Source organism: Mytilus edulis, chromosome 2 (genome assembly GCF_963676685.1).
Source record: "Mytilus edulis chromosome 2, xbMytEdul2.2, whole genome shotgun sequence".
NCBI lineage: Eukaryota > Metazoa > Mollusca > Bivalvia > Mytilida > Mytilidae > Mytilus > Mytilus edulis.
Window position 1 is genome coordinate 30,153,804 of NC_092345.1, and position 24,307 is coordinate 30,178,110.

Here is a 24,307-nt window from a genome sequence, read left to right on the forward strand (position 1 = left end):
GAAGCGAATAAAATCAACGGTACCAATTTTGTTGCACCAGATGCGCATTTCGACAAACTATGTCTCTTCAGTGATGCTCGTGGCCAAAATATTTGAAATCCAAAGCTTATATAAAAAATGAAGAGCTATAATCCAAAAGGTCCAAAAAGTATAGTCAAATTCAAAGTGTAGGTACGTGCGAGATAAGAATGTAAAGTATCTAGGTTTTGGATGAATGATATAAAGTCTTTTCCTAGTGTCCGTAACAGTTGATCATAACCATGCCTAAAGCAGTACTGGACAAAATATTCTCCAAATTCTTCTAGAACTGTATCATAAGGGGTACCTGTGAAAACAATCAGTTACTTAATATCAATGTACAAGTCAGGGGGAAAAATACTTTAAACTAAGGTGAATTCGAAAATTGATGATATTTGAGTAATGACTTAGTCCGAGCAATTGAATTCAACTCAATCAACTAATTATTTAATATTTTTGTATTATACGGAAACGTTTCAATCTACATTTTTCCGTATTTTACAACCGCATTCTACCAGCGATATGAAAATCTACTTTATCAAAATACATGTATTGAAGATAAAAAATTATTCTATTTTTTTCATAATTTTAACATTAGGTCTTCAATGTCAAATTAAGTCTTACCTGACACTGAACTAACTGCTCTAAGTAAAGCAAACGTTTTTTCATCAGGATATGATTGAAATACCAAAAAATCTGTATCATCGTCAAGACCACTTACAATTCTGAAAGACAAACAGATGATTAATGCAATATCTTTTCACGCTAGAACTTTGTTTGGTGAATAAGCCATTGAAATTCTTGATATATGTACGTCAAATATTTTCATTAATACGTGTTTTCTAAACTTGTGAGTAACAATCAATTACTTTAAATCTATTTCACATCGATGCCTTGATGTAGTGTTGAATTTTACAATTGCACATACGCAACATAGATTCATATAGTATATATGATTATCATTATTGTAGATCTAAACATACTATTAGTTTAACATGAGCTCCAATAAATCAATTTGAACCATAACTTAATTGAGGATTACTCCATAGCATCGGCTAACGAGAAGGGGTTGAATATGACGTTTTGTCGGAATGGGTTTAAGCTAACCGGTCTCTGATAAAACGTCGAATTTAAGAGTTGAATAAATGATCAACCGAAGTCCATATTCAGAGACAAAGAAGCTATGAAATGTCTATCATCCCTTCATGGTAAATATGATTTTGACCATGCTTCAAAATAGTATTGATTGTGTATGTTAATCGTTCTACCACTCGTAATTGAACAGCAGATCTGAGGGCTTACCTTTTTGTATTTGAATACCTAAGCTTTACAAAATTCCGTACAAACAACGGTACATTGCGAAGGCTGATCTGCGGTTACTATTAAGGAATGTTCCATTAGATTGACAAAAGTTCTATCTTTAGAACAATATGAGGTTTCTAAAAAAAACTTTGAAGAAGTTTTGGATAATTTTCGATCGTTCTCTGAAATCAATTATGTCGAAACCTTTGATTTTTCAAATCTATATACCAACATTCCCATGTTAAAAGGAAAAATCTTTTAAAGAAATAAACTAGAATGTTTTTCAATACAACAATGATAGGACATGCTATTAGATGTATTACTTTTAGATACCATACGGCATATTTTGTTAAGATTGATCACATGTTTCTCATTGGCAACACATTTGTTTAATAAATAGGTATACGTTTTCAAGAAATGGTCGCAATTTTCATGGGAGAAAAATGAAAAATCCAAAAATAATACTGAACTCCGAGGAAAATTCAAAAAGAGAAGTTCCTAATCAAACAACAAAATCACAAGCATATTAGCAAAAAATAACGACAAGAATATAATATTGATTAGGATAGTTCTTTTGAAGATAAAGGCAATAAAAGCACGTTTTTCCTTTCGGAACCTGTCTTATTTTCAGATGAGTCGGAGTTCCTTTAAACATTTGTCGAAAACGAAAAGATCAAAGAAGACAGATCCTTTAATTTTACATACAGAAATATTAATGATGCTCTATTATATTTTCTGAATGGATTCCATTAAGATATCCCCCTGAACTAGAAATTGAAGAAACAACAAAAAAAAGGCTTTTTCTGTCTAATTTTAGACTCATGCCTCGAATTTGACATAAGCGGTTATCTCAGCACCAGAATCTATGACAAACAAGACACATTTTATTTTGAAATTATCAATCCTCCTCACCTGAGCAGTAATATACTAACTGTACCTGTTTTGACAGTTTTGCTTTCGTTTGATGTGTTCGAACTTTTGATTTTGTCAATTTCAATTTTACTTGGAGGTCGGTATTTTTTGTTACTTCATGTTTGACATCATTCTTAAAAATCGCTTTCATATTTATGTCCGTAATGTCCTTTAATAAATCATAAGCTTCTTGGTCACACAGATTATTTAATTTTGATTAAACTAATAATTGCAAACGCCTTATAGATTCCAAGTGTTATTTCTCTCAAACGAGGTCTATTTTTTAATACATAACATTGTTCTATAGATATTTTATATATCAAAGTTTGAATATAAAAAATATATATGTATATCTCTGTTATCGGTGTGTGGGTCAATAGATTACATTTAACAGTTTCAATGTATCGATAAATGAAATGACATAAAAGCCCTTGTTCACAGTTTACATGGAAACAGCTCTTCCTGGTGGTTGGAACTGGAACAAATTTAATAATCATTTGTTTTTGCGATTTTCTTTCGTTTAATTATCAGGGTTGAGAATCATTAGTGTTATGTGAATTAACAATACCGGAGAAAAAGAAATCCATTTTGAAAATGAAATTTTAAAATTAGAGAAAATTTCTACCGAAATATGTTTTTTTTATATATCTCTGGTTATATGCAAGTTTTTGCTATCAGTTTAAGCAACTTGTAATATATATATTGTTGTCTGGGCTACAGTTTGGTAACATTATTGGTTAAATATTCCACTTTATTCTTATCTATCTAGCCTTTTTTAAATCTCATAAAGTCATTAGTAGTATACCGCTTTAAAAGTATAAATCTGTTTAACTGAAGCAAATCAAATCGCAAACCAGAGGAAACCATATGAACTATAACTATAGGAGGAAGAAAACACGGAACAAAAGAATACTTGAAATGTTTCAAAATAAACGCCAACATACATCAAAACGGACAATTCAATATCAATAATCTCTCTTCTAGTATCAGTAGCATACATTTCTGTATCAATTTTACAATTGCTCATCCTGAGCACTTTCCTAAGATTGATTTGAATAGTATATAGTTTTCAGCTGAGATGTATTTCGTGGATTGCTGTTTGTTTGTTATCATGTTTTGTATATGTACACACTGCTTGTAATTCATATACATTATTTCAAATACGAAGACATTTAATTAAAAGTTGTTATCCTTATGTTTTGATTGCGCTGGGTTTAAAAAAACATTGACCCCATGGGCTACCAGTTGCAATGATAGTTATGATTAGTTTTTGTAAATAAACTGTGTCTTGGATAAACCTCTTATTGAGATAATAAAGCATTAATATTAAACTCTTATATCATATCTAAATATTTAGCAAAACATAACACTGAAGCAGTAAGTGCTTGAAATATAGTTGATTTGATTATTTTCTGTAAATCAACATTTATAAAATATTGAAATATTAAATACGTTAATTGTTTTTTATCCCCGTGTATATCAGCCGTATTTGACACAACTTTTTTTTCAAATTTTCGGTTACTCATCCTTCTCAACTTGTAATACTTTATTTACTTTCCAATTTTGTTTTGATTTTAGCACCACTGGTGAGACTTATGTAGACAGGACGCCCTTCTGTTGTACTGAATTTCAAGCCGGGTAATTTTTCTATGAGTTTTTGTAATAGATTGATCATTTTATAGATACACTTACAAAATTTCCTTCCATGCTTTTCCTCCAAATTTATCAAGCACCATATCTTTTATTGGTAAATGGATTTGACCATACTGAAACACAAAAAACATTTATGTATACAATAAGTGATGGCATATTAAAGACGATACTACGATTTACAAATTTAGTATGTTTTCATAATTCTTTCGATTTTATTTTCATAATTTCAACACGAGAATTAAACTTTATAAATAGTAAAGCTTTCAAAACTCTTTTCTGGATTTACTTTACTTGGAACGTTCATAACAACAATTTGAACGAAAGACAGGGATATTGAATAGTAAAAATCATCTGAGGTCAACATTACCTGAAGAAGTTGGAACTTAAGTTTTTTTTAAACAATCTTTACAGGGACTAAAAAAAAGAATATTTAAAGTCATGTCGTTACCAGTTCCTGATGAAAGATAATCAAGAAACAAAGCATTTTGAATGCAGAAAATGTAGATTTGATGTGCCACTTAATAGCGATCTTGTGATAGGCACATGGCACTCGGGTATCGATTTTTAAATGTCGCATTTTCATAAAATTCCCAATTATAATAAATGTTATTCACGAAACGCTGAAATTTCCGTTTCTTTCCAAATCCTAAATTTGAGTTAGTCAATAATGTTTCTACAATCATTATGACGTTTCCGTTGATGAAATAGTCTCTGAGTAAACGTACGAGTATGTTATTATACAGATTTTTGAAGTAAACGTGTGCTAAACTTCCAATTCCGTAAACAAAAATTTTTGTTTTGTTTACATATATACACACATTTTAAATACACTTTCATCACAAGATTATCAATAACTATCGTGCCCATTCGGATTTGATTGTAACAAATTCTTTACTTTAAGCATTACATTTTTAGCAACGTTTTGTCAAAGTCGTATATCACATTAATAATACATTGCAATTAAGATTCTGAAAGATATATTTGATTTAGATATATGATTCGCCTCCATGAATACACTGACTTCTAACATATCTAGTTATTTGTTTGTTTCCATGCAAGGTAATTGCATTAAACGGTTCGCATATATGTATTTACCTTTTCGGTAAATGATGGTTCATGAAGTATTTGAAATGAAATGCAAATACCTGTACCTTGATTTATGAGTGCAAAATCAGCATATACCGTATTAAGTAAACAAAATATTTTACCCTTTCGGCCGATATCCAATTTAGTCTTATTGATACTTCTAAATTCCCTTTAATTAGTAATAAATTATTTATATCTCAATACGTTGATGGATTCATTTAATCTTATCACTGGAATAAAATCAAATAATTTGAAGCTAAAAATACTGGAAAACAAAAGCTTTCACGGTATATGTCACCCTTCAATACATCACATTGTACTATCTCTAGGTCTTTCAAATAGTTTGAAAGCTCAACACTTCATTTTTGCTGATCCGTTAATGTCAAATGCTGACTGTTTGAGTGTCATTTTAGAATACAAGTACTGTGTGAATAGTTAACAAAGGTACCAGGCTTATAACTTGATACGTTAGACTTGCGTTTCGTCTACATAAGGCTTATCAGTGACACTCAGACCAAAATATTTAAAAGGTATAAGGTTCAGAGCACTGAGGACCCAATAATCCATTGAGAATAGTTATTAAAGTTATAAAGCTTATAATTTGATACGACAACTGCGTGTAAGAAGAGTTCCCATCGATAATTGGCGACTTGATGTCCCCAAATACAGCTGAAATTTATCTAGTCGGACGTGCGATTATTTTCAGTGACGTTCAAGTGTGTTGTTAAATTCTCCTGGTATTTCACTTTCTGAAACTGATACTAAATGTTTTGTTAATGCCCGCGTCACACTGTCCCGATTTTTATATACGATGGACACCCGAATGCGAAAATTGTAAGTTCGGACGAAGTTGGTCCCGATCTCGTTAAAATACCAAAAAGTGACCGAAGCAAGTACGATGAATAACGAAGTCTATACGATGGTGCCGAAATTATATACGATAGCAAAAGATGGACATACGAAGGTTAACCGAACACGGGTATTTAGCTTCATATCTCAGCCGAAGCCTACACGATGGATCACGAAAGCTACACGATGGATTACGAAGGCTACACGATGGATTACGATGATGGCGCGATGGCCATACGATGTCTAAAAGACGTCGTGTACAGCTTACGATGCATTTTTAAAAAAGTTATATGCCGAAGGCATCACGCGTTTTGTGATACGAACAGAATTTCGACAACATATATCGTTTCTGTACAAGTCTGCCATGCATGGCGGGAAGTCGATCTTTTTGTCTAATTCTATTAAAACTTAGTTTATTATCCCCTCGCCAACTACATGTAAGTTGCGTGTAGATAAAATTGTTATGGACACTCTGGTACCAAAATGCTCAAAACTTGGTATGGTGTTACTCGTTAAGAATATCTTAAGCGCTATTGACTTAAAAGTTCAAAGGTCAAGGTCACAGTGGCATTTGTAATACAAGTCAATATCACCCTTGTGGACACTCTAAAACCAATATGCTTAAAAAAAAATTAACCACATTTGGTATATTGTTCCTCCTTGTAATGATCTGACATTTTTTACGTTCAAGGCCTAAGGTCAAGGTCATGCATATGGACTTGTTTTTTCTCCTTGAAATAGCATAATACACAGGAAATTGGTTGCTCATTTTTTTACCTGCTGGTTCTAAAGACAATATTAAAGGTATTTCCAGTTACTGAATGTTTTGTTTGATTTCTAAAAAACATATTTTATGTATCAAATATGCATATTCAATTTACCATTTTCTGCATGTGTTATATACAAATATAGTGTCCATATTTGTCCCCAATTTGTCACATACGAGGGGATGGCACGCTCGGCATTGCCTTGTTTGAACTGTAAAATGTGTGCACTAGTCTGAATAATCACCCCTAATTATGCCCATGTTTACTGATCTATCTTAAAGGTAAGGTAATGGGTTCGTTGATCCCTTTTATTCAAAAAGAGCTCTTTCCAGAAGAATATCATAATAATATAGACAAAAGGAAGGATGTGGGGAAAGCAACAAATGCGGCAAAATATGACATATAGAAAAACAAAATGGTTATGGAGTAAACATTCGTGTGACAACAACTCAGACGATACATAAAAGATCAGAACATTGAAGAAAAGTTGGTTTCCCTAAATACGTGTACCTGCAGTGTTGGTGTACGAGGCGCGTTTATGATTTTCGTTATGTTACTTGATATGAAAAATTGACAAAAAAATAATATTTTACTTGTAAAAGTAAATCCTGAGCCTGTAATAGCTGCTCTTCTTGTTCCATTTGAATTAATAGAAAAAACGCTGTCGCCTTTCTTGTTCTCATAGAATCATATGATATGAGCTCCATGTTTTGTGAACGTCTTTCTTAACTGTCGCATTAGACTGACCAGTGAATATCGCGCATAGCACTTTAAATGTATTTTAGCGCGAAAATTAACTTACATTTAGCTGGATTTATTGCCGTCGTAGTTCCATCTTGTCGCCTTCGTACTTTTATTCGATGGCAACACGACGGGATTACGAGGTCTTCATGAAGTCGTGTTGCCATCGTAAGACCTTCGGGTAGCTTCGTGATTCATTCGTGTAGACATCGTAATGTCAAAACTGTCCGATGGAAACGATGGAAACACGAATGCAATACGATGTTCAAAGATGCATTCCCGGTGACATTACGATGGTGAGGATGGTGATACGAACTCAATACGAACCCTCAACATCGGACGCACCTTCGGGGATTTTTTAACATGTTAAAAAATTTAGAACCCTTCCCGAAGTTGTCCCCGAAGGCTAGAAAAAGTGGCCGATGGTTCTACGATGGTTAAAGATGACACTACGAATAGCCCGATCTGGATACGATCAGTCCCGATTTTGAAAATTTCCATTATCGTGTTGCCATCGGCGTAAAAATCGGGACAGTGTGACGCGGGCATAAATGACTTGTTAATATTTGTATTTCTATTGTATTATATTTCAACTTTAACAGTTTATTTCCTATCTATGAGTTTGGTTGTTCCTCTGGTATCTTTGGCCTCTCCTCCTTAATTCTGGGGTTATGTATTCAAACCCGATACTCTTATAATATGTATCGAGGATGGTTACAGTAAGTACCACATGCTCTGTGCATTATATTATTAACAGTATGTTATATTGATTATGTTCATAGCTCGATTTGTATTTGACTAAAGTGATTTTAATATTGAGTATCTTTATATAAATGTTTCAGCACACAGGAACGGAAAGATTACTGCAAGAAAGTTATGTCTACTTTAAAACTTGCCTCTAATTGTAATGCATATAGATTATGATCGTGATTTTTTCATATCTGGCGAACTAGTACTTGTCACCGGGCAGAGCTCTTGTGTGAAAATTATATTTCAAATGAATACCGTTTTAATGTTTGATCAGAAAATAAGTTTTTTTTAATAATTCTATTGGTATTCCCTAACATATTCCAACAAATCAAGCAATGAATCCTATTAATCTAATAGCTAACAATCACTACATTAGACGCTATATAACAGTGGCTTGCAGGTAAACATTATATAAATAGCAAGCCGTTATACCGTGCATAGGTTACAAATGGTGATATAAATTCAATCCAATAAGAGATCTTCTAATGTCCACTGAGAATGTAAAACAAAGAGAGAAATTAGAGGCAACAGTGGTTCAATGATGTGCCATTCTCAAAATTCCATTTAGATGATGCAAATCAAGGTAAACGAAGTAGAGGAAAACAGGAAAATAAATGCTGTTCGCGAATAATTTGATTTGTGATGAAACAAGTCTTCTGATTGGTTGACACTGTTTTGTCTATCAACTCATAGAAATAATTTTGTCATGTGACCGTGACGTCATCAACGTTTTTTTGTGATTTACTCCGGGTTATAATGGAATTTAAAATAAGAAAATTATAAGGAATGACTGTTATATTTTTTCTATGTAGTGCATACTTTGAAAAAACTCGCTACGCGGGTTGTTCAGTGTGTGTCACACTTTTGATTTTATTTCTTCACAAACAGAAAAATATTACAGTCATTCATTACATGTCATTGATATTGTGATATAACTTATTTAAGGAATGACTGTAATATTTTTTTCTGTCTATGAAGAAATAACATAAAAAATTTGGTGCACACTGAATAACGCGCGTAGCGAGTTATTTAACAGTGTGCACCACATTTTTTATGTTATTTCGAATAGACAGAAAAAATATTAGTCATTTCTGAAAATTTAATTCTAAATTCCATTTTAAACCGTAGAAGACCACGAAAAAACGTTGATGACGTCACGATCACATGACTAAATTATGTCTATGTGCTGATAACAAAATAACGTCAGTCAATCAGAAGACGCGTTACATCCAAAATTATATTATTGTTGAACATACTAGATGTGCGTTTATTAGCGACTAATCAATAAATATCAAATTGTTTTTTGAAATCTCAAATATTTTAGAAAAAAAAAATATGAAATAATGAATTATGATATACATTTATATCGGTCATTTAGATTGTATGTAAGACAAGTGGTTTTGTCATTTAAACATCGAAGGTCAAAACCAGTTTGACCACTATTAAACATTCACCATGTTTATGACAAATATAAACTCAACTATGTATTTATTTATGGTACCATTGTGTCCAATAGAGACACAAGCGTAAATTTCCCTATGTTCGATCTAAACGAAGCGACTATAGATACATTATGTCTTTATTAATTAACGTTTGAAACCTTATAACAGAGTGATTTAAATCATAATTACAATGTAAGCTTCTGCTATTAAAATGTATTTTTAACGCATTGTCTTTTTTTTCGTGATTTTGGCTCTTATTTAATTCATGGTTGTTTTATATTCCCATTTAGCCATACAGTAATATCATAAAACATCGTATTTACAAATATACGATTACTTGATTTACCAGGATTTGTATTTTCTTACTGGGTTGATGAGAATTGATCAATACTGTTGCTAATTATTTACCACCTTTTACAGAATTTATGTTGAATTACAAAAAATAAAGAATAAAGTTGACTTCACGAGTCGTGAAATATAATTCTGAATTCATAATGGATATGTCATGTAAAAGAGGGACGAAAGATACCAGAGGGACATTTAAACTCAAAGATAGAAAATAAACTGACAACGTCATACCTATAAACGAAAAAGACAAACAGACAAATAAAAGTACACAAGACACAATATAGAAAACTAAAGACTGAGCTTTAAGCTTGTAGTTAATTTAATTAGTCCTGTTTGATGTGACATTGCTAATACATCATTATTTCAAATTGTAATCGATCAATCATGTGTTTAGGTGGAATTTACTTTTAGTGCCGACATAGTGCAGGAAACGTTCTCATTCAATCGAAAGTATTCAAGTCAATTCATTCATACTTTTTTCATCGCTTTTGTTTTAATCTTCATTTGCATGCTATTTCCGAAGTTTGTTGTTCTACATTATCCATTTGATTTCAGATTTCCCTTGGTCATCAAGCAAAGTCATTGATGGCCAGGTTTTCAATTTAAGAAATAATTGATGCAAGCTATACTTTACTGTTGTTTTAACATGGATAGGAATTATATTCTTGATTATTTTTGCCCGAGCGATAGTGAGGGCTAAAATAACACGAATATAATGCCTACTCATGTTAAAACTACAATAAAGTATAGCTTGCATCAATTATTTCCATTCTGATTAGGACAATTAAGGTAATTTCTATATCCGATGTGTATAAGGGTAAAGTGATTGTGCAGGCTCTTCCATGAACCTCCCTGTTTTGTTTGTAAAGAAGCAAAAGGCTGGCACCGTAATTTTTCAGAGGGAGGAGTTTTTGAACAGCCAGCATGAACGGTTGTCGTATCTAGGTCAAATATGTCAATAAATGAATTAGTAACAACATGTGCATCATTTAAGAGTTTGGAAGTGTTTTTAGTTAATTAAATATATTGAATGCATGCCAATCTGATCAAAGTCATTATTCTGCATAAGTTAATATGCGCATGTGCAAAAAAAAATTTATTGGATTTAGAGCATGGGTTTATTCATAAAGCGAAAGAAGCACGTTATATTATAATTAAATGTATAATCGCCATGGTCATATCTTATGTCGGGAAATGTTCGTTGATGTTGACTGTTCGCTTCAATCGCTATGAATAAACTTATTAAGTTTCTATGTTGTGTTTTGTGAACTGTTGCTTGTCTGTTGTCTTTTCCTTTTAATCATGGCATTGTAACTTTTCGACTTATGAGTTTAAATGTATATTTTGTGTATCTCGCCTTTCTTATATGCTCTTAATAACATTTTATCAGTTGCAGATGCATTCTCAATTGACATTTAACTATATCAATCATTTAATCTGCCAAGTGTAATATATGTGTCCATAAGATATCTAATCGTGTAAAATTCGTCAGATAAAGTCATTTTTATATCTGTAATTACGATGTTTATAACATAATATCACACAAAAAGACTTCCGAGCTTAATGGTATATGGCTATTAATATATTACAATATTTCCAGGTCTTGTTAAAAACTGCTTTCATCACATACAGGCTTGGCATGATAATATGATATTATGACGTAAGTATTTCTGTATTGGCCTTGTTATTGGTCCGACGCTTGCTGTATTGGCCTGAGGCGAAGCCGAAGGCCAATACAGCTGGTCGAGGTTTAATATCAAGGCCAATACAGAAATACACGTAATAGTGTCTTTATTAGTTAACTACAGTGCTACAATAGTATTTTTTTTTAATTTCATTTCACAAGAGATACACATTTTTATCTTGAAGTGGAACTACATGTATCCAAATCTCAGTTTCTTTTTATAAGATGCAATATCTAGTGATCTCGTGCCGTTTCCATGTGTCTTCAGCATTTTCTCATCTGATGAAGTTTCTACCCTTTTCAGTCACTATAAAGTGTTACAACTTAAAATTAGACGCAACACATAAATAGTAATTGGAAAGGTACTGCCATTGCAAGTGTTATGTCATGGAGAAACAAATTGAATATATTAAAAAAAGCATAATAAAGGAGTTGAAAATGATACAACTATCCATAAGCCAAATTACCAAAGAACAAAGAGTTGCACAATTACAGAATGTATATGTCTGGTTCGGGATTAAAAATATATGACAGTTAACAAAACATAAAAAGCTTTCAAAAGTAAACAGTAAATCGATTTGTAACATCGTGAAATTATGAGGTGTCAAGAATTTGAAGAAATGAACTTTGTGATCATCTACTCGTTCCCCAAACCTGAAATAATCTCATCGTCTGATATTTAAATGAATGTGACAGTCTTTAGCCTGAAATATATGTCAAACTGAAAGTTTCAGCATGTTTATGGTGAGAAGGAAAACTGCGTCTTCCAACCAATTGTTAACTTTCAGTGTGTGATTATCGTGACTTTCGATCTAAAAACTAGAGACGTTCCGAAATCCTGTATTGTCCGGATCAGAACTCGGCAAATACAGAAAAAAATCTATATTGGCCGAGTTATTCTGTATTGGCCGAGTTGACACCTTATATTGCACAGGCAGTTTTTATCATATTAAGTCCAATAACAGTGTAGTTAATTAATAATTAATCTTTATTGCCAAACTATACTAATCAGAAATCCTGACGTACCCTGAAGTTCATAATTCTAATATGTAAAGTTTTCGTTAAATACAAATTGGTACATAATATAAATAACCATGGCATGCATGCAAAACAATGTGTACACCTACATTTCTATTGTCTGTTCTTACAGACATATTTCGAACCAGTAGTTAAACGAATAATTTCAATCCTAACTATAGTGCACTATTTTCGATAATATACCCTTTATAATATATCAATTTAACTAAATAAAATTGTTTAATCTCAACCTTATAATTTAAAAAAAAGTATACCGCTGTTCAAAGTCATAACCCGATTGAGAGCAAACAAAGCCGGGTTGAATACAAACTAAAACCGAGGAAAACACATCAGCCATAACAGGAAAACAACGGAACAATAGAAACACTGAATTGCAACAACAACAAACACGCCAATGCAACGTACATAGAAACGAACTATTTGATAACAACTGCTATATTCCTGAATTGGTACAGGACATTTTAAGAAAAAAAAAAAGGTAGGTTTGACCTTGTTTTATGGCTAGCCAAACTTATATTTGTTCATTAAAAGCGATATTTGTTTATAAAAAGCGATATTTGTTTATAAAAAGCGATATTTGTTTATAAAAAGCGATATTTGTTTTTTAGTTTTGGTTCGAGGCTATAATCAAAATGCGAAACCAAACTCTCAACTCCTCATTGTCTTTGCTGCCTTAAGGCAATGAGGTTAAGGACGTTAACATTTCCGTATCATTTGGAAGAAGGACGTTAACATTTCCGTATTATTTGGAATATGTGATGTCGACCAGAAACATTTTTAATTTAATAATACAAAATTGGTTTGACTGTCTTCTAGAACAATTTCACTAACACGAACCAAACTTTGTGTTTGGCTAAAACGGTAAACACTAAAAGCACAGCACACGAAATTAGATAGACATATTATATACGGTATACCTATACCTTTTGACATAAATGACAAGAGATATCTAGAGGCCAATATACAGGTTTTTTTACAATTGACAGGTACCTTTAAAAATTCCTAGGACTACAAAAAACATCGAACCACCATATATATAAAGGTCAACATACAGTTTTCATGTATAATCAATATAAAAAAAAATGTTGCACTTCAGTGTTTTCGTTGGTTCGTTGTTTGTCTCTTGTAGTTAATGTGTTTCTCTCGGTTTTAGTTTGTAACCCGGATTTGTTTTCTTTCAATCGATTTATAACTATTGAACAGCGGTATACTATTTTTAACGTGATTTATTGTTATTTTATAAAGCATGCCATTCTTTGTATGCGTGGTTTCACATTATGTCGTGACCTATCATATGTGACAATACAGTATCGCTTTTGCTCATAGTTGAAGGCTGTACGACGATTTTTTTTTAAATGGCTTTAACAAAATTTCCTTCTAGATACTAGCTTTTGATCATTAACAAGCTTCTGTCCAAGTTGGTACAAATCCAGGATATTATAAGAAAGTTTTTCAAAATTTCAATATTTTAACCTCAGAGTGAATGTATTGTTTCCTGGCAGAAAAACTCAGTTTATGTAGAAGTAAAATGCAGCAGCAAAATTGGTACCGTTTATGCTATTGCAATTATATAACATTCTCTTATAACTTATCAATTACAGCTCTTTTCACAGGTCTGGTATGTAATCATTATCAATGCTGATTACGGATCTGCCTCAGATTAACCTTACGAAATGAGCTTTTTACAAACCAGGTTTTATACACTCTAAGGTTTCTAGTGTCAATGAATCAATAATGTATCATCCTTTGGTCAGGTGAGAGAAGAATAAAAATATTTGGTATGATTGTCAATGAATCAACTCTTCTCAAGAAACAATATTTTATAGAAGTTTACTATCATACGGCCTTCCACACTGAGTGAAACCAATATTGCATTGTCAGCTGTATTACTCCAAAATGACAAAATGAAAAACAATCAAGCGATAAAACTAACGACCTGATTTATGTTAAAACAAATGAACAAAAACAAGTATGATATACACTTAAGGAATGACTGTAATATTTTTTCTTTCTATGAAGAAATAACATAAAAAAAATGTGGTGCACACTGAATAACCGGCGTAGCGGTTTATTCTTAAGTGTGCACCACATTTTTTATGTTATTTCGAATAGACAGAAAAAAGAATTACAGTTATTTCTTATAATTTAATTCTAAATTCCATTTTAAAACGGAGTAGACCATGAAAAACTTTAATGACGTCACGGTCACATGACTAAATTATGTCTATGAGCTGATAAACAAAACACTGTCAGCCAATCAGACTCAGTATATCAAAATTTAGGTACAAAAACATTCTGTAATATTTGACACTTCTAGTGTTTATGATAAAAAAAAAATTTTAACAATACTCATTTCACTCATACAGACGCACACGGCCTTTGTCTTGCTCCGTTTGAAGTTATTGATTCTTTCACTTTGTTTTATCTGTATTTGTATATTCCGAATAGATTTTCATTGTTTGAACATCTGTCAACTACTGTTGGCCTATCTTGCATACTTCAATTGTTATCAGAACTTTTAGCTATGGACAGTCGAAAAATATTGATTGGATTATAATTAAAAAAATGTAATACATAATTGATCAGATATGTATTTACTATTGTTATTCCGTCACTTCTGTTATTCATTTACTATTGTTATTCTGTCACTTCTGTTATTCATTTACTATTGTTATTCTGTCACTTCTGTTATTCATTTACTATTGATATTCCGTCACTTCTGTTATTCATTTACTATTGATATTCCGTCACTTCTGTTATTCATTTACTATTGTTATTCCGTCACTTCTGTTATTCATTTACTATGTGTTCAACGTATAATAGTAATCAAAATACGAAACTTTCGTTCGTAGCTCAATATGTTGAAAAAGAAGGTCTCTTGTAAAATATTTCATTAAAACCTGGTCTTACGAATTTGGCATTTGATTAGTTTTAAATCATATGTTGGTCATCGTTTTTACCTGTAGAATAACAAGAATCAGTCAATCAAATTGTATACCTTTGTTTCACTTTCTATTTTGATATTTTTCATCATTTAATCACTTAACACGCCTAATTCAGTGTAACCCAACTCTAGCTATGAGGTTAAACTGAAGGTCACATGAATACAGATGCAATAAGGTCGAATTATTCACTTGCAAGTGAATAATCAATCAGCGATGTTTCTTCGCTAATTTTTACAAAATTGAACCAAACTGGCTATTAAAAGCCAATATGTTTTCACTGCGTCACTTTGAGTAATGATTTTTATATCTCATAGCTAAGTCCCTTAAAATAATAACAGGGTGGCTCTATCATGATCATCTAGATCAAATATCGAAATTAATTAGCAAATCTGATCTCATTTATTTTGATGACCTGAATTTATCGTTAACGTCAAATACAGATGAAAACAATATACACTTTCGTCTTCTGTGTTTAACCGTACACAGGCAAATTTCACTCACATCAATTTCACGTGAATTTAATTTCATGTGAATCTCACGTGAAATTCACATCAATTTCACCTCAAACGAGCTTATACGTGAAACTCACGTGAAAACAATTTTTGTGAGTTTCACGTGATTCTCATGTGAAACTCATGTGAATTTCACATGAAAATCACGTAAAATTTTTCACGTGAAATTCACATGAATTTTTAAAATAGAGTAATTAAAATAACATCTAAATTTTCAAATTTAATTAAAATCATGAAAAATATCAAATTTTTTTGTTGTAAATTTCACGTGAAATTCATGTGAAAAATTTCACATCAAATTCATGTGAATATTAATTCACGTGAAATTCACATGAAAATTTTCATGTGAGTTTCATGTATAAGCTCAATTGAGGTGAATCTCACGTGAAATTTTTCATGTGAATTTCACGTGAGATTGATGTGAAATTCATGTGAGCAAATTTTGCCTGTGTAGAAGGGTTCAACGATTCTATAGAACGATAGCGAATTCTTCGAAAATATTGAAATCCCTTTTTTTTTTAGATTTATCTTCTTCAGGAGTCTGCATACCCAGATATGTGACTGGCAATGACGTATAAGTACCGAAACAGATGGAAAACTCAATTTCCAATATACATCCAAGGTCGACTTTCCCTGAGGGACTTTTTTTTTTAGATTACTGTAATGTAATGCACTATCCTCGTTAAAAGTCGAAGAGTCTACACATCATCATTTAGCAGTATTGTTTTATGTCTACTCTGGTACGACCCTCATGATAACGAAGAAGTAAGTAATATTGTGACTGTAACTTCCAAGTTGGAATTTGATGCGACTGTCACACAAGTGAGAGGTTTAGCGCTTTAAAACCATGTTCAATCCACCATTTTCTACATTTGAAAATGCCTGTACCAAGTCAGGAATATGACAGTTGTGGTTCATTCGTTTGATGTGTTTTATCATTTGATTTTGACATTTGATTAGGGACTTTCCGTTTTGAATTTTACTCGGAGTTCAGTATTTTTGATATTGTACTTTTTCCAAATCATTTTTTGTATTGACTAACTAATACTTTTTTTCATATTTTCTTATTAAAAATAATTCTGAGTTAACTGCCCGAGGCTTTGCACAAGATATTTTCCTGTTGATAATGGAATAACTGTATGAAATCTACAACGTCAATATTTTTATTAAGATGGCATGATTTCATTTCAACTGGTTCAGTACTGTAGTAATTGTGAGTATTCTTCAATAAGGTACGTTCTTTTCATTATCCCCTTAATATATCCATTTATTATTCAAATGGTATCATAGAGATAACTTCTTAATTGATATAAGAAGATATGGTATGAGTGGCAATGAGACAACTCTCTGTCCATCGAACAGCAAGCAATAAAGGGCCCAAAAATGAATAGTGACAAAACATTCAAAGAGGAAAACGAATGGTCTAATCTATATAAAAGACGATAATTAACGTTAAAATGTTAGCAAATAAAATCAATGCTTTCTTTCAATCCCAATAAAGGACATACAGTTATGAAATATATCACACTCATACCACATCTTCTTATATATGTATACAAACTAAAACCGTGAGGAAAACATCAACAAGTGATATTTATATTTATAAATTACCTCCCTTTTTACGTTGATGTTTTTATAGAGCTCGTAAAAACTAACGATACAAATAAGTTTACTGTTCTTTTGAATTCGTTCTCATTAATTCTGTACCCAAAGTTAACTAAGCATTGTTGTAAGATTGTTTAAATTTTTCTCTTAATCTGTACTAAAAATTGATTTTATTCAAAATAAACTAATATATAATAAACAAGTATTGTTATCCAGTTATTAACACTTACATCTAGTCGATAATTATTTTTGTCAATGCAGTAAGTTCATGTTTTTTTCTTAGACTGCTTTTGACGTCTTAAAACTAAATTTTTAGAATGATTATTGATTAACATTTTTTTCTTGCAGAATATGATATATTTTATTACATGCAGTCGAAATTGGCATGTGAACACGATTTTAGTAACCACAAGTCTTAGATTGGTACTTTGTTTCTTTTGAACCGTTTTTGTTTGTTCTTGTTCAGCTTGTTCTCAAAATCTGTTTTACAATCCTGTCCAACAGAAGCGGAGGATTAGGCGTTAAATAATTTGCTCGATTCTCCCACATTCTGTATGTTCACGTCCACGGCAGTAAAACATGCTGTCGTTGTCATTGGTCTCTACATTATAAAGCTAAGCATTTGTGTTTCGTTCATTTTTGTAGCATTTATCAGAGTGAGGCCTATTGATATCTCTTTTGAAATTGTTTCACAATTGCTCATACTTTTTATATCTTACTATACGATGTGTGTTGTCCAAGGCCGTACGGTAATCTGTAAATGGTTCTTATAGAGGGTTGTCTCATAGTTAAGTTCAGTAATAAGAATATAAGCCATTTTCCCACTCGAACTAAACAACAGTCGTGGATCTATACGGAGGAAAGAGTAGATTACGATGGATAATATGTCATGTATGGACACATTATCATACTAGTAGAATCCAAGGTGATTATTGAGATGATCATTAAGTAACTAAATATACATACACAAATTCAGGTAAATATTAAAGGGTCCCCTGTCCTCAGTTCCATTGACTTTTTTATAAAGGATCCTAGTTTATTCACTTGTGTTGGTGTTGATGGGTTAAGTATCTTGGTTATTGCAAGTTTACCCTTGGCACTAACAAGAGTGCCTTAAATTTTGGTACAAGGAACGAATTGGGAAGACAGCCTATTGAATGTCATATAAAAACCCAAACTATTATGTATTTAGCAAGGCTTTTCACCTCAAATTTGAATCCCTTATTACATGAATCTTTTCAGTTAACTAAAACTTTGGATTCTAGTGGCTCCTATTCATGGTTCACTTTTGCAAAAGATATTCTTTCTGAATCTAACATTGATATAGATAGACTAAAAACCTGTAATAATTTAAAACAATTAAAAAATATTAAAAGCTATATTAAACTCCAAATAAATTCATATTACAACAACCTGTTGATGGATAAGTTGAAATCTATTGACGATAAAAGTAAATTTAATTTTTATAAAGGACTTGAGCCAAATCTATTTATCAAACCTTACCTCTCTAACCCAAACGTTGAATTTAGAAAATTAATTACAAAACTAAGAATCAGTGACCATTTATTACTAATTGAAAAAGGAAGGCATTTTAAAATTCCTCGCGAAGAGAGACTTTGCAAAAAATGCAAAGTACTAGATGATGAGAAACATTTCTTAATAAATTGTTCTCATAATTCAAATATTAGATTAACATATTTTAATTGCATTAACAGAGAAAGTAATTCATTTGCTAATCTCACTGACAATGACAAAGTTATATATATACTTAACCCATCAACACCAACACAAGTGAATAAACTAGGATCCTTTATAAAAAAAGTCAATGGAACTGAGGATAGGGGATCCTTTAATATTTACCTGAATTTGTGTATATATATTGAGTTACTTAGTTATTGTCTTTATTTGTTTTTGTTGTTGTTATATGTCACAAACTGTATAGTTTATATGGCAATAAAACTTTGAATTGAATTGAATTAAACAGGGTTTATTGCAAGAACATTTGAAAATGTTACATTGTTACATTTAATTTCTTGATTTTTCATATTTGAGTTTATTGTAACAATAATTTTATGATCATTGAATTACCCAAAATCATGATGACGAGGAAGCTTGTGAAAGTAAGTCGCTAAGGGAAAATAAACCTTTCTTTTCACTCCCTCATTTTTTTTAATTCGAGATGCACCTTAGATTAATGAGTCTTTCTATAATCATTTTTCGTATATTGTATTATATATTCACAAAATTTCATTCCTTTTTTATTTATTCACCCTATTTTTGGGGATGTTTAAATTTAACACTTTACGCAGTTTTTAATTTTTCATTTATAAATCATTTTCTCTTTCGAGAAAATTAAATGCCAAGTACTGTAGGAATAATATACATGAATTAATGTCCAATATTAGTGCAAAACTGGTTTGTTAATTATGACACTAGGTAATCATGTAACATTCTTACTTTAAATTTTTCAAAAAAATATAAAAAAAACTTACCATGACTGTTCCGTTAAACAACCTTATGATTGACTTGGAACTACCTGTAATATCTAATGGAGTAACTATCTAATCAACGTCTTATTGATTACTAAAGCTTAAACTCAGGTACAATAAAATTACATAGCAAAAATGCATATTTTAGTAAGTAGAAGAAAAATCATTATTAATATAAAAATTTATATAAAATGATATTATTAAAGGAAAATGTAACATTCAAAGATATCACGTGACAAATTGAATGTCACTTTAGTTGATATAATTTAAAGCAAATACACAACAAGTTAAAACTTTCAAAGAATGTGTACAGTGCAGTATCTCAGCTTTATGTTATGTTTTGGTTTTTTTTGTTTTTTTTTGTTTCGAGAAAAAAGGAATATTGTTACACAAGAAGGTACAAATGTATTTCATACATATTGTTTTGATAAGAAATTTTAATTTTAGTTTCTGTTTCGTTATTATTATAATTTTATTCAAAAGATGACAACCCAAGAAATATAGGCTCGGTTATGAGGGTTTCGTGTAAAAGACAGTTAGGGAAAATATGACATGAAATTTTTTTAACAAAATGTATTTCACCAATAAGGTTATATTTGGGATATAATTGCGCTGTTACACGATACTGTTTATTTTCATTCCCTTTGCGAGAATAAGTTTATTTTGAATGAAAATATTTCTTGAAGGTGGAATCAAGTCAATTGATATCGACAATTGTTTATGTCACATAAAGGTCACAGGTAGAGAAGACCATAACTAAATGCTTTAAATGTAGCATGTTAAAAGAGATACCGTTTCACATGCAATGTTGTTGATAAAAACAGTCGTGTTTTTTATTACCTTTTAGTGCCGTTGTGCACTTTTAAAATTGATTATAATTTAAACAAATTACTTTTAACAAATACATGTCTTCTGTAACATATTGTTCAGTACCGAGTTAATGCATCATTAGAGAGTGCTAGTAACTATATCGTATTTTGTATAACATGAGGTAACTTAACCTGGTGGTATGCAAGCTTAACATCCCACTTGTATGAAAGTCGCATATATTCAATTATATTGACAACAATGTGTGAGTAAAAACAAAGAGACATAATATGTAAAAGTGTTAAAAATTGGGTACAGCAGTCAAAATTGTGAAAAAATATAGATGTCTTTATTTGAAATAAGTTGTAAAGAAAGAGGATGTTGTAACTTCATGAGCGTGCAACTCAGACCATTAAGCATTTTTTTTACATCTCATATACACCTCAATTCATACAATAACCATAAGAGTCTTAGGATATCTGTGTTTTTGATGATTATACCTTAAGGTATAAAAAATCTGTTTAACCATCCTTAGGCTGATGTAAATTACCGTATTGAAGAAGTAACGATTAGAAACAAATTCTTTCATTAAACTTTCCAGAGATAAAATTACAGCTCTTACTGTTCCAAAACCATTATTACAAGGGCATAACCCTGGACTTTTTTTCAAGATGAAGATTTTGCTTCTTATAACTTTTTCATGTTTTTTCATAGCTTTTTTATTTCCACTTCCTTTCAAATTACCTCTTGTTTCGGTTCGATTCTATGTGTTATATAATCGAATAAGTAGAAACCCTATCCTGATGTTAAAATTAAGATATATTTAAGATGGTATGGTATGTTGGCCGCTTAATGTCACATTCGTGGTTGTGTTTGTTTTCACATTTGAGTATTTCTCATGTATCCTTTCATGTATAACTATTAATGATAACTGTATATAGAAATTGTACAAAGAAAAGGAAACTATGATTGATTTTTAAACTATATGTAGGGACGTGACTAGGTTAAAAAAAAACTGCTAAATTATTTCATTTAAGTTTTTTTGCATTAAAATATCATTTCATCTAATACAACTATAAGATAAAAATGAGATTTAAACACATCCCTTATATATATCTTACAAATAAATATGGATTATGTATGCAAAATTGTTATAATGAAGTACGTGTAACATAAAAACTTGAATCAAATAAACAATCCGGGAAAAAAACAAATAAGAGCAGGGATTTTTTTTTTTGTATATTTATGGAAAGTTTGGTAGTGCTGAAAAAAAAAACCATTTAAAACATGGTATAGGTATACGTTGATAAAGTACTATTTTTATTTTATTTATCTCTATGGTAACTGTATGGTTAAAACAATGTTGACTGTTTCCTTAATTATAAGATACATCCGAGTTTACTGTTTAAATTTGAAACTTTAATTATAAGATACATCCGAGTTTACTGTTTAAATTTGAAACTTTATCTTATTGTATCAACCATTTAAATAGCATAGTTTGAATTTAGCTTTTTTTTTACATAGTAGTAATTGAATCCTTAAACTTGACATCAATGAATCAAACAACCAAATAACCTGGAATTTTGTAAGATCAATACATAATTGATTTAGATGGGCTAATTCAGACCAGTCAGGGTTTGTTAAATTTAAAAGTCAAGATTGGGTTTAGTCATGTCGAGAAGTGTCAAGACAGATCGAGACTGGTAGAGACTGGGTGAAGACTGTTCCAGCATTTGTTGAGAACATTTTAGACTATAACAAGATTATCCAGTAATTAATTACTTTTGAACAACGTTATACTACTGTTGTCTTTATTTATTTTTTTACTTCTGTTTCATTTGTTCTTTTTCTGTTGATTGTTGCATTTTCAATTATTATTTTCTGGTGTTTTTTTTATAGCACACGTAGCTTTCATCCTTGCTATCGCTGGTATGTTCTTTTCAAAGAAAGAACCTAGATATTTTGTTTTCATTGTGATGTATATAGGGTTGTTTATCGATCATGAGTGTCTCGCTTAGGGACGACATCAAAAGATCGATATAGGATATAAAAAAAAACTTAAATCGAATAGTTTGGGGGTGGGGAGGTCAACATTGCTGCAAGTTTTGTTAATCTTAAATCGATTTTACACATATCCATATAGGTAAATCTATTTTTCTCAAATTAAGTTAAGAAGGGGGTAGGGGGTCAGCGATAAAACTTTGTGAATTAAGTTTTTCATCCTACATTGAACTTTTGATGTCGTCCCTTAGTTGAATATTATGGATTGTAGCACCTGTACCTTTTATATCTACATTACTCTGTAACTTGGATGTAATCGTCATGAGTGCAAAAGTGTTGTTTTTTTTCAAAGGTTATTGCTACTTGTCCTTTTGCGTAAATTTTCTGTGTTGTGTCCGTTATGACGTTGACAAATATTAAAAATATTGTTTAGTACGGTATTGTGTCTATGTTAGATGTAATAAATAAGATAAAAATAACCATTATCTTTTGCTATTTCCGGCATCAGCGAGGGAAACAAATAACAAATCAAATTGAAACTGTTTGTAACCAATTCAAATGCCTGGATAATATAAATATTCTAAACATTGATATATAACCTTGTGCTATGTTAAGAACTCTCATTCGTGTATCAAGGGTTAAAACGGACAATCGGGAAATCGTGAAAAATAGACGTAAGTATTATTTCAGAGTTAAAGACCTTTGATACAAATAAAATAATAAAAATAATGAGAAATGATCAATCTCGTCTCTTCTGCATTCAAAGATCTAATTTTGTTTTTAAAATACACATTTGTTTCTGCCTCAATGTCAAGCATGACATTGTATCCGCAGAAAAACGCGTATACATGTGTGTGAATGAATTAAACTCTCTATAAATTTCGGGAGTTACGAAGCCGTTTTCAAATTTTGCTCAACCAAGCCTGAAGCAGACACTCTTATATGACACACTACAGAGGAAATTATATTTCTTCAATAGCATGTTTTTGATTATTCCTTCCAACTGGATTCGAGCATCACTGCCGAATCTTATATAGACAAAATGCACGTATTTCATACTAAACTGTATGCCTTTATGAGTTTTATAATCCTTTTATCTTTGGTGGGTTTGTTTTTACAGCTAATAGGCATATGAAAATGTCAGTGAACGTTGCGTCTCCGAGGGTATCACAAGTTCTGTAGATATCACTTTTGTTGACATGAATTATCTTTGATACGGTTATTGTCTGTAACTTTACGGTTTATGAAATGAATGTAACGTTATTCAAACCGTTACGTTTTTCTATTGATAGTCTGAGATTGTCTCGAACATTATTGGCACTGCTTTTTTGGGAACAACCCATATTGATTTTTGTATT

At 31.2% G+C, this 24,307-nt stretch overlaps 1 protein-coding gene across 1 annotated transcript in view; it reads right to left on the reverse strand.

Annotated features, from left to right (window-relative positions):
• LOC139510803 (guanylate cyclase soluble subunit beta-2-like) overlaps positions 1-24,307 on the reverse strand; it is a 52,600-nt gene that overhangs the window by 23,723 nt on the left and 4,570 nt on the right. Inside the window, exons 3-5 of the mRNA XM_071297333.1 lie at positions 3,925-3,998; positions 643-743; positions 176-325 (exon numbers count right to left, since the gene is read on the reverse strand). Of these exons, the coding sequence (XP_071153434.1) occupies positions 176-325; positions 643-743; positions 3,925-3,998 (325 nt within the window). The remainder of the gene's footprint in view (positions 1-175; positions 326-642; positions 744-3,924; positions 3,999-24,307) is intronic.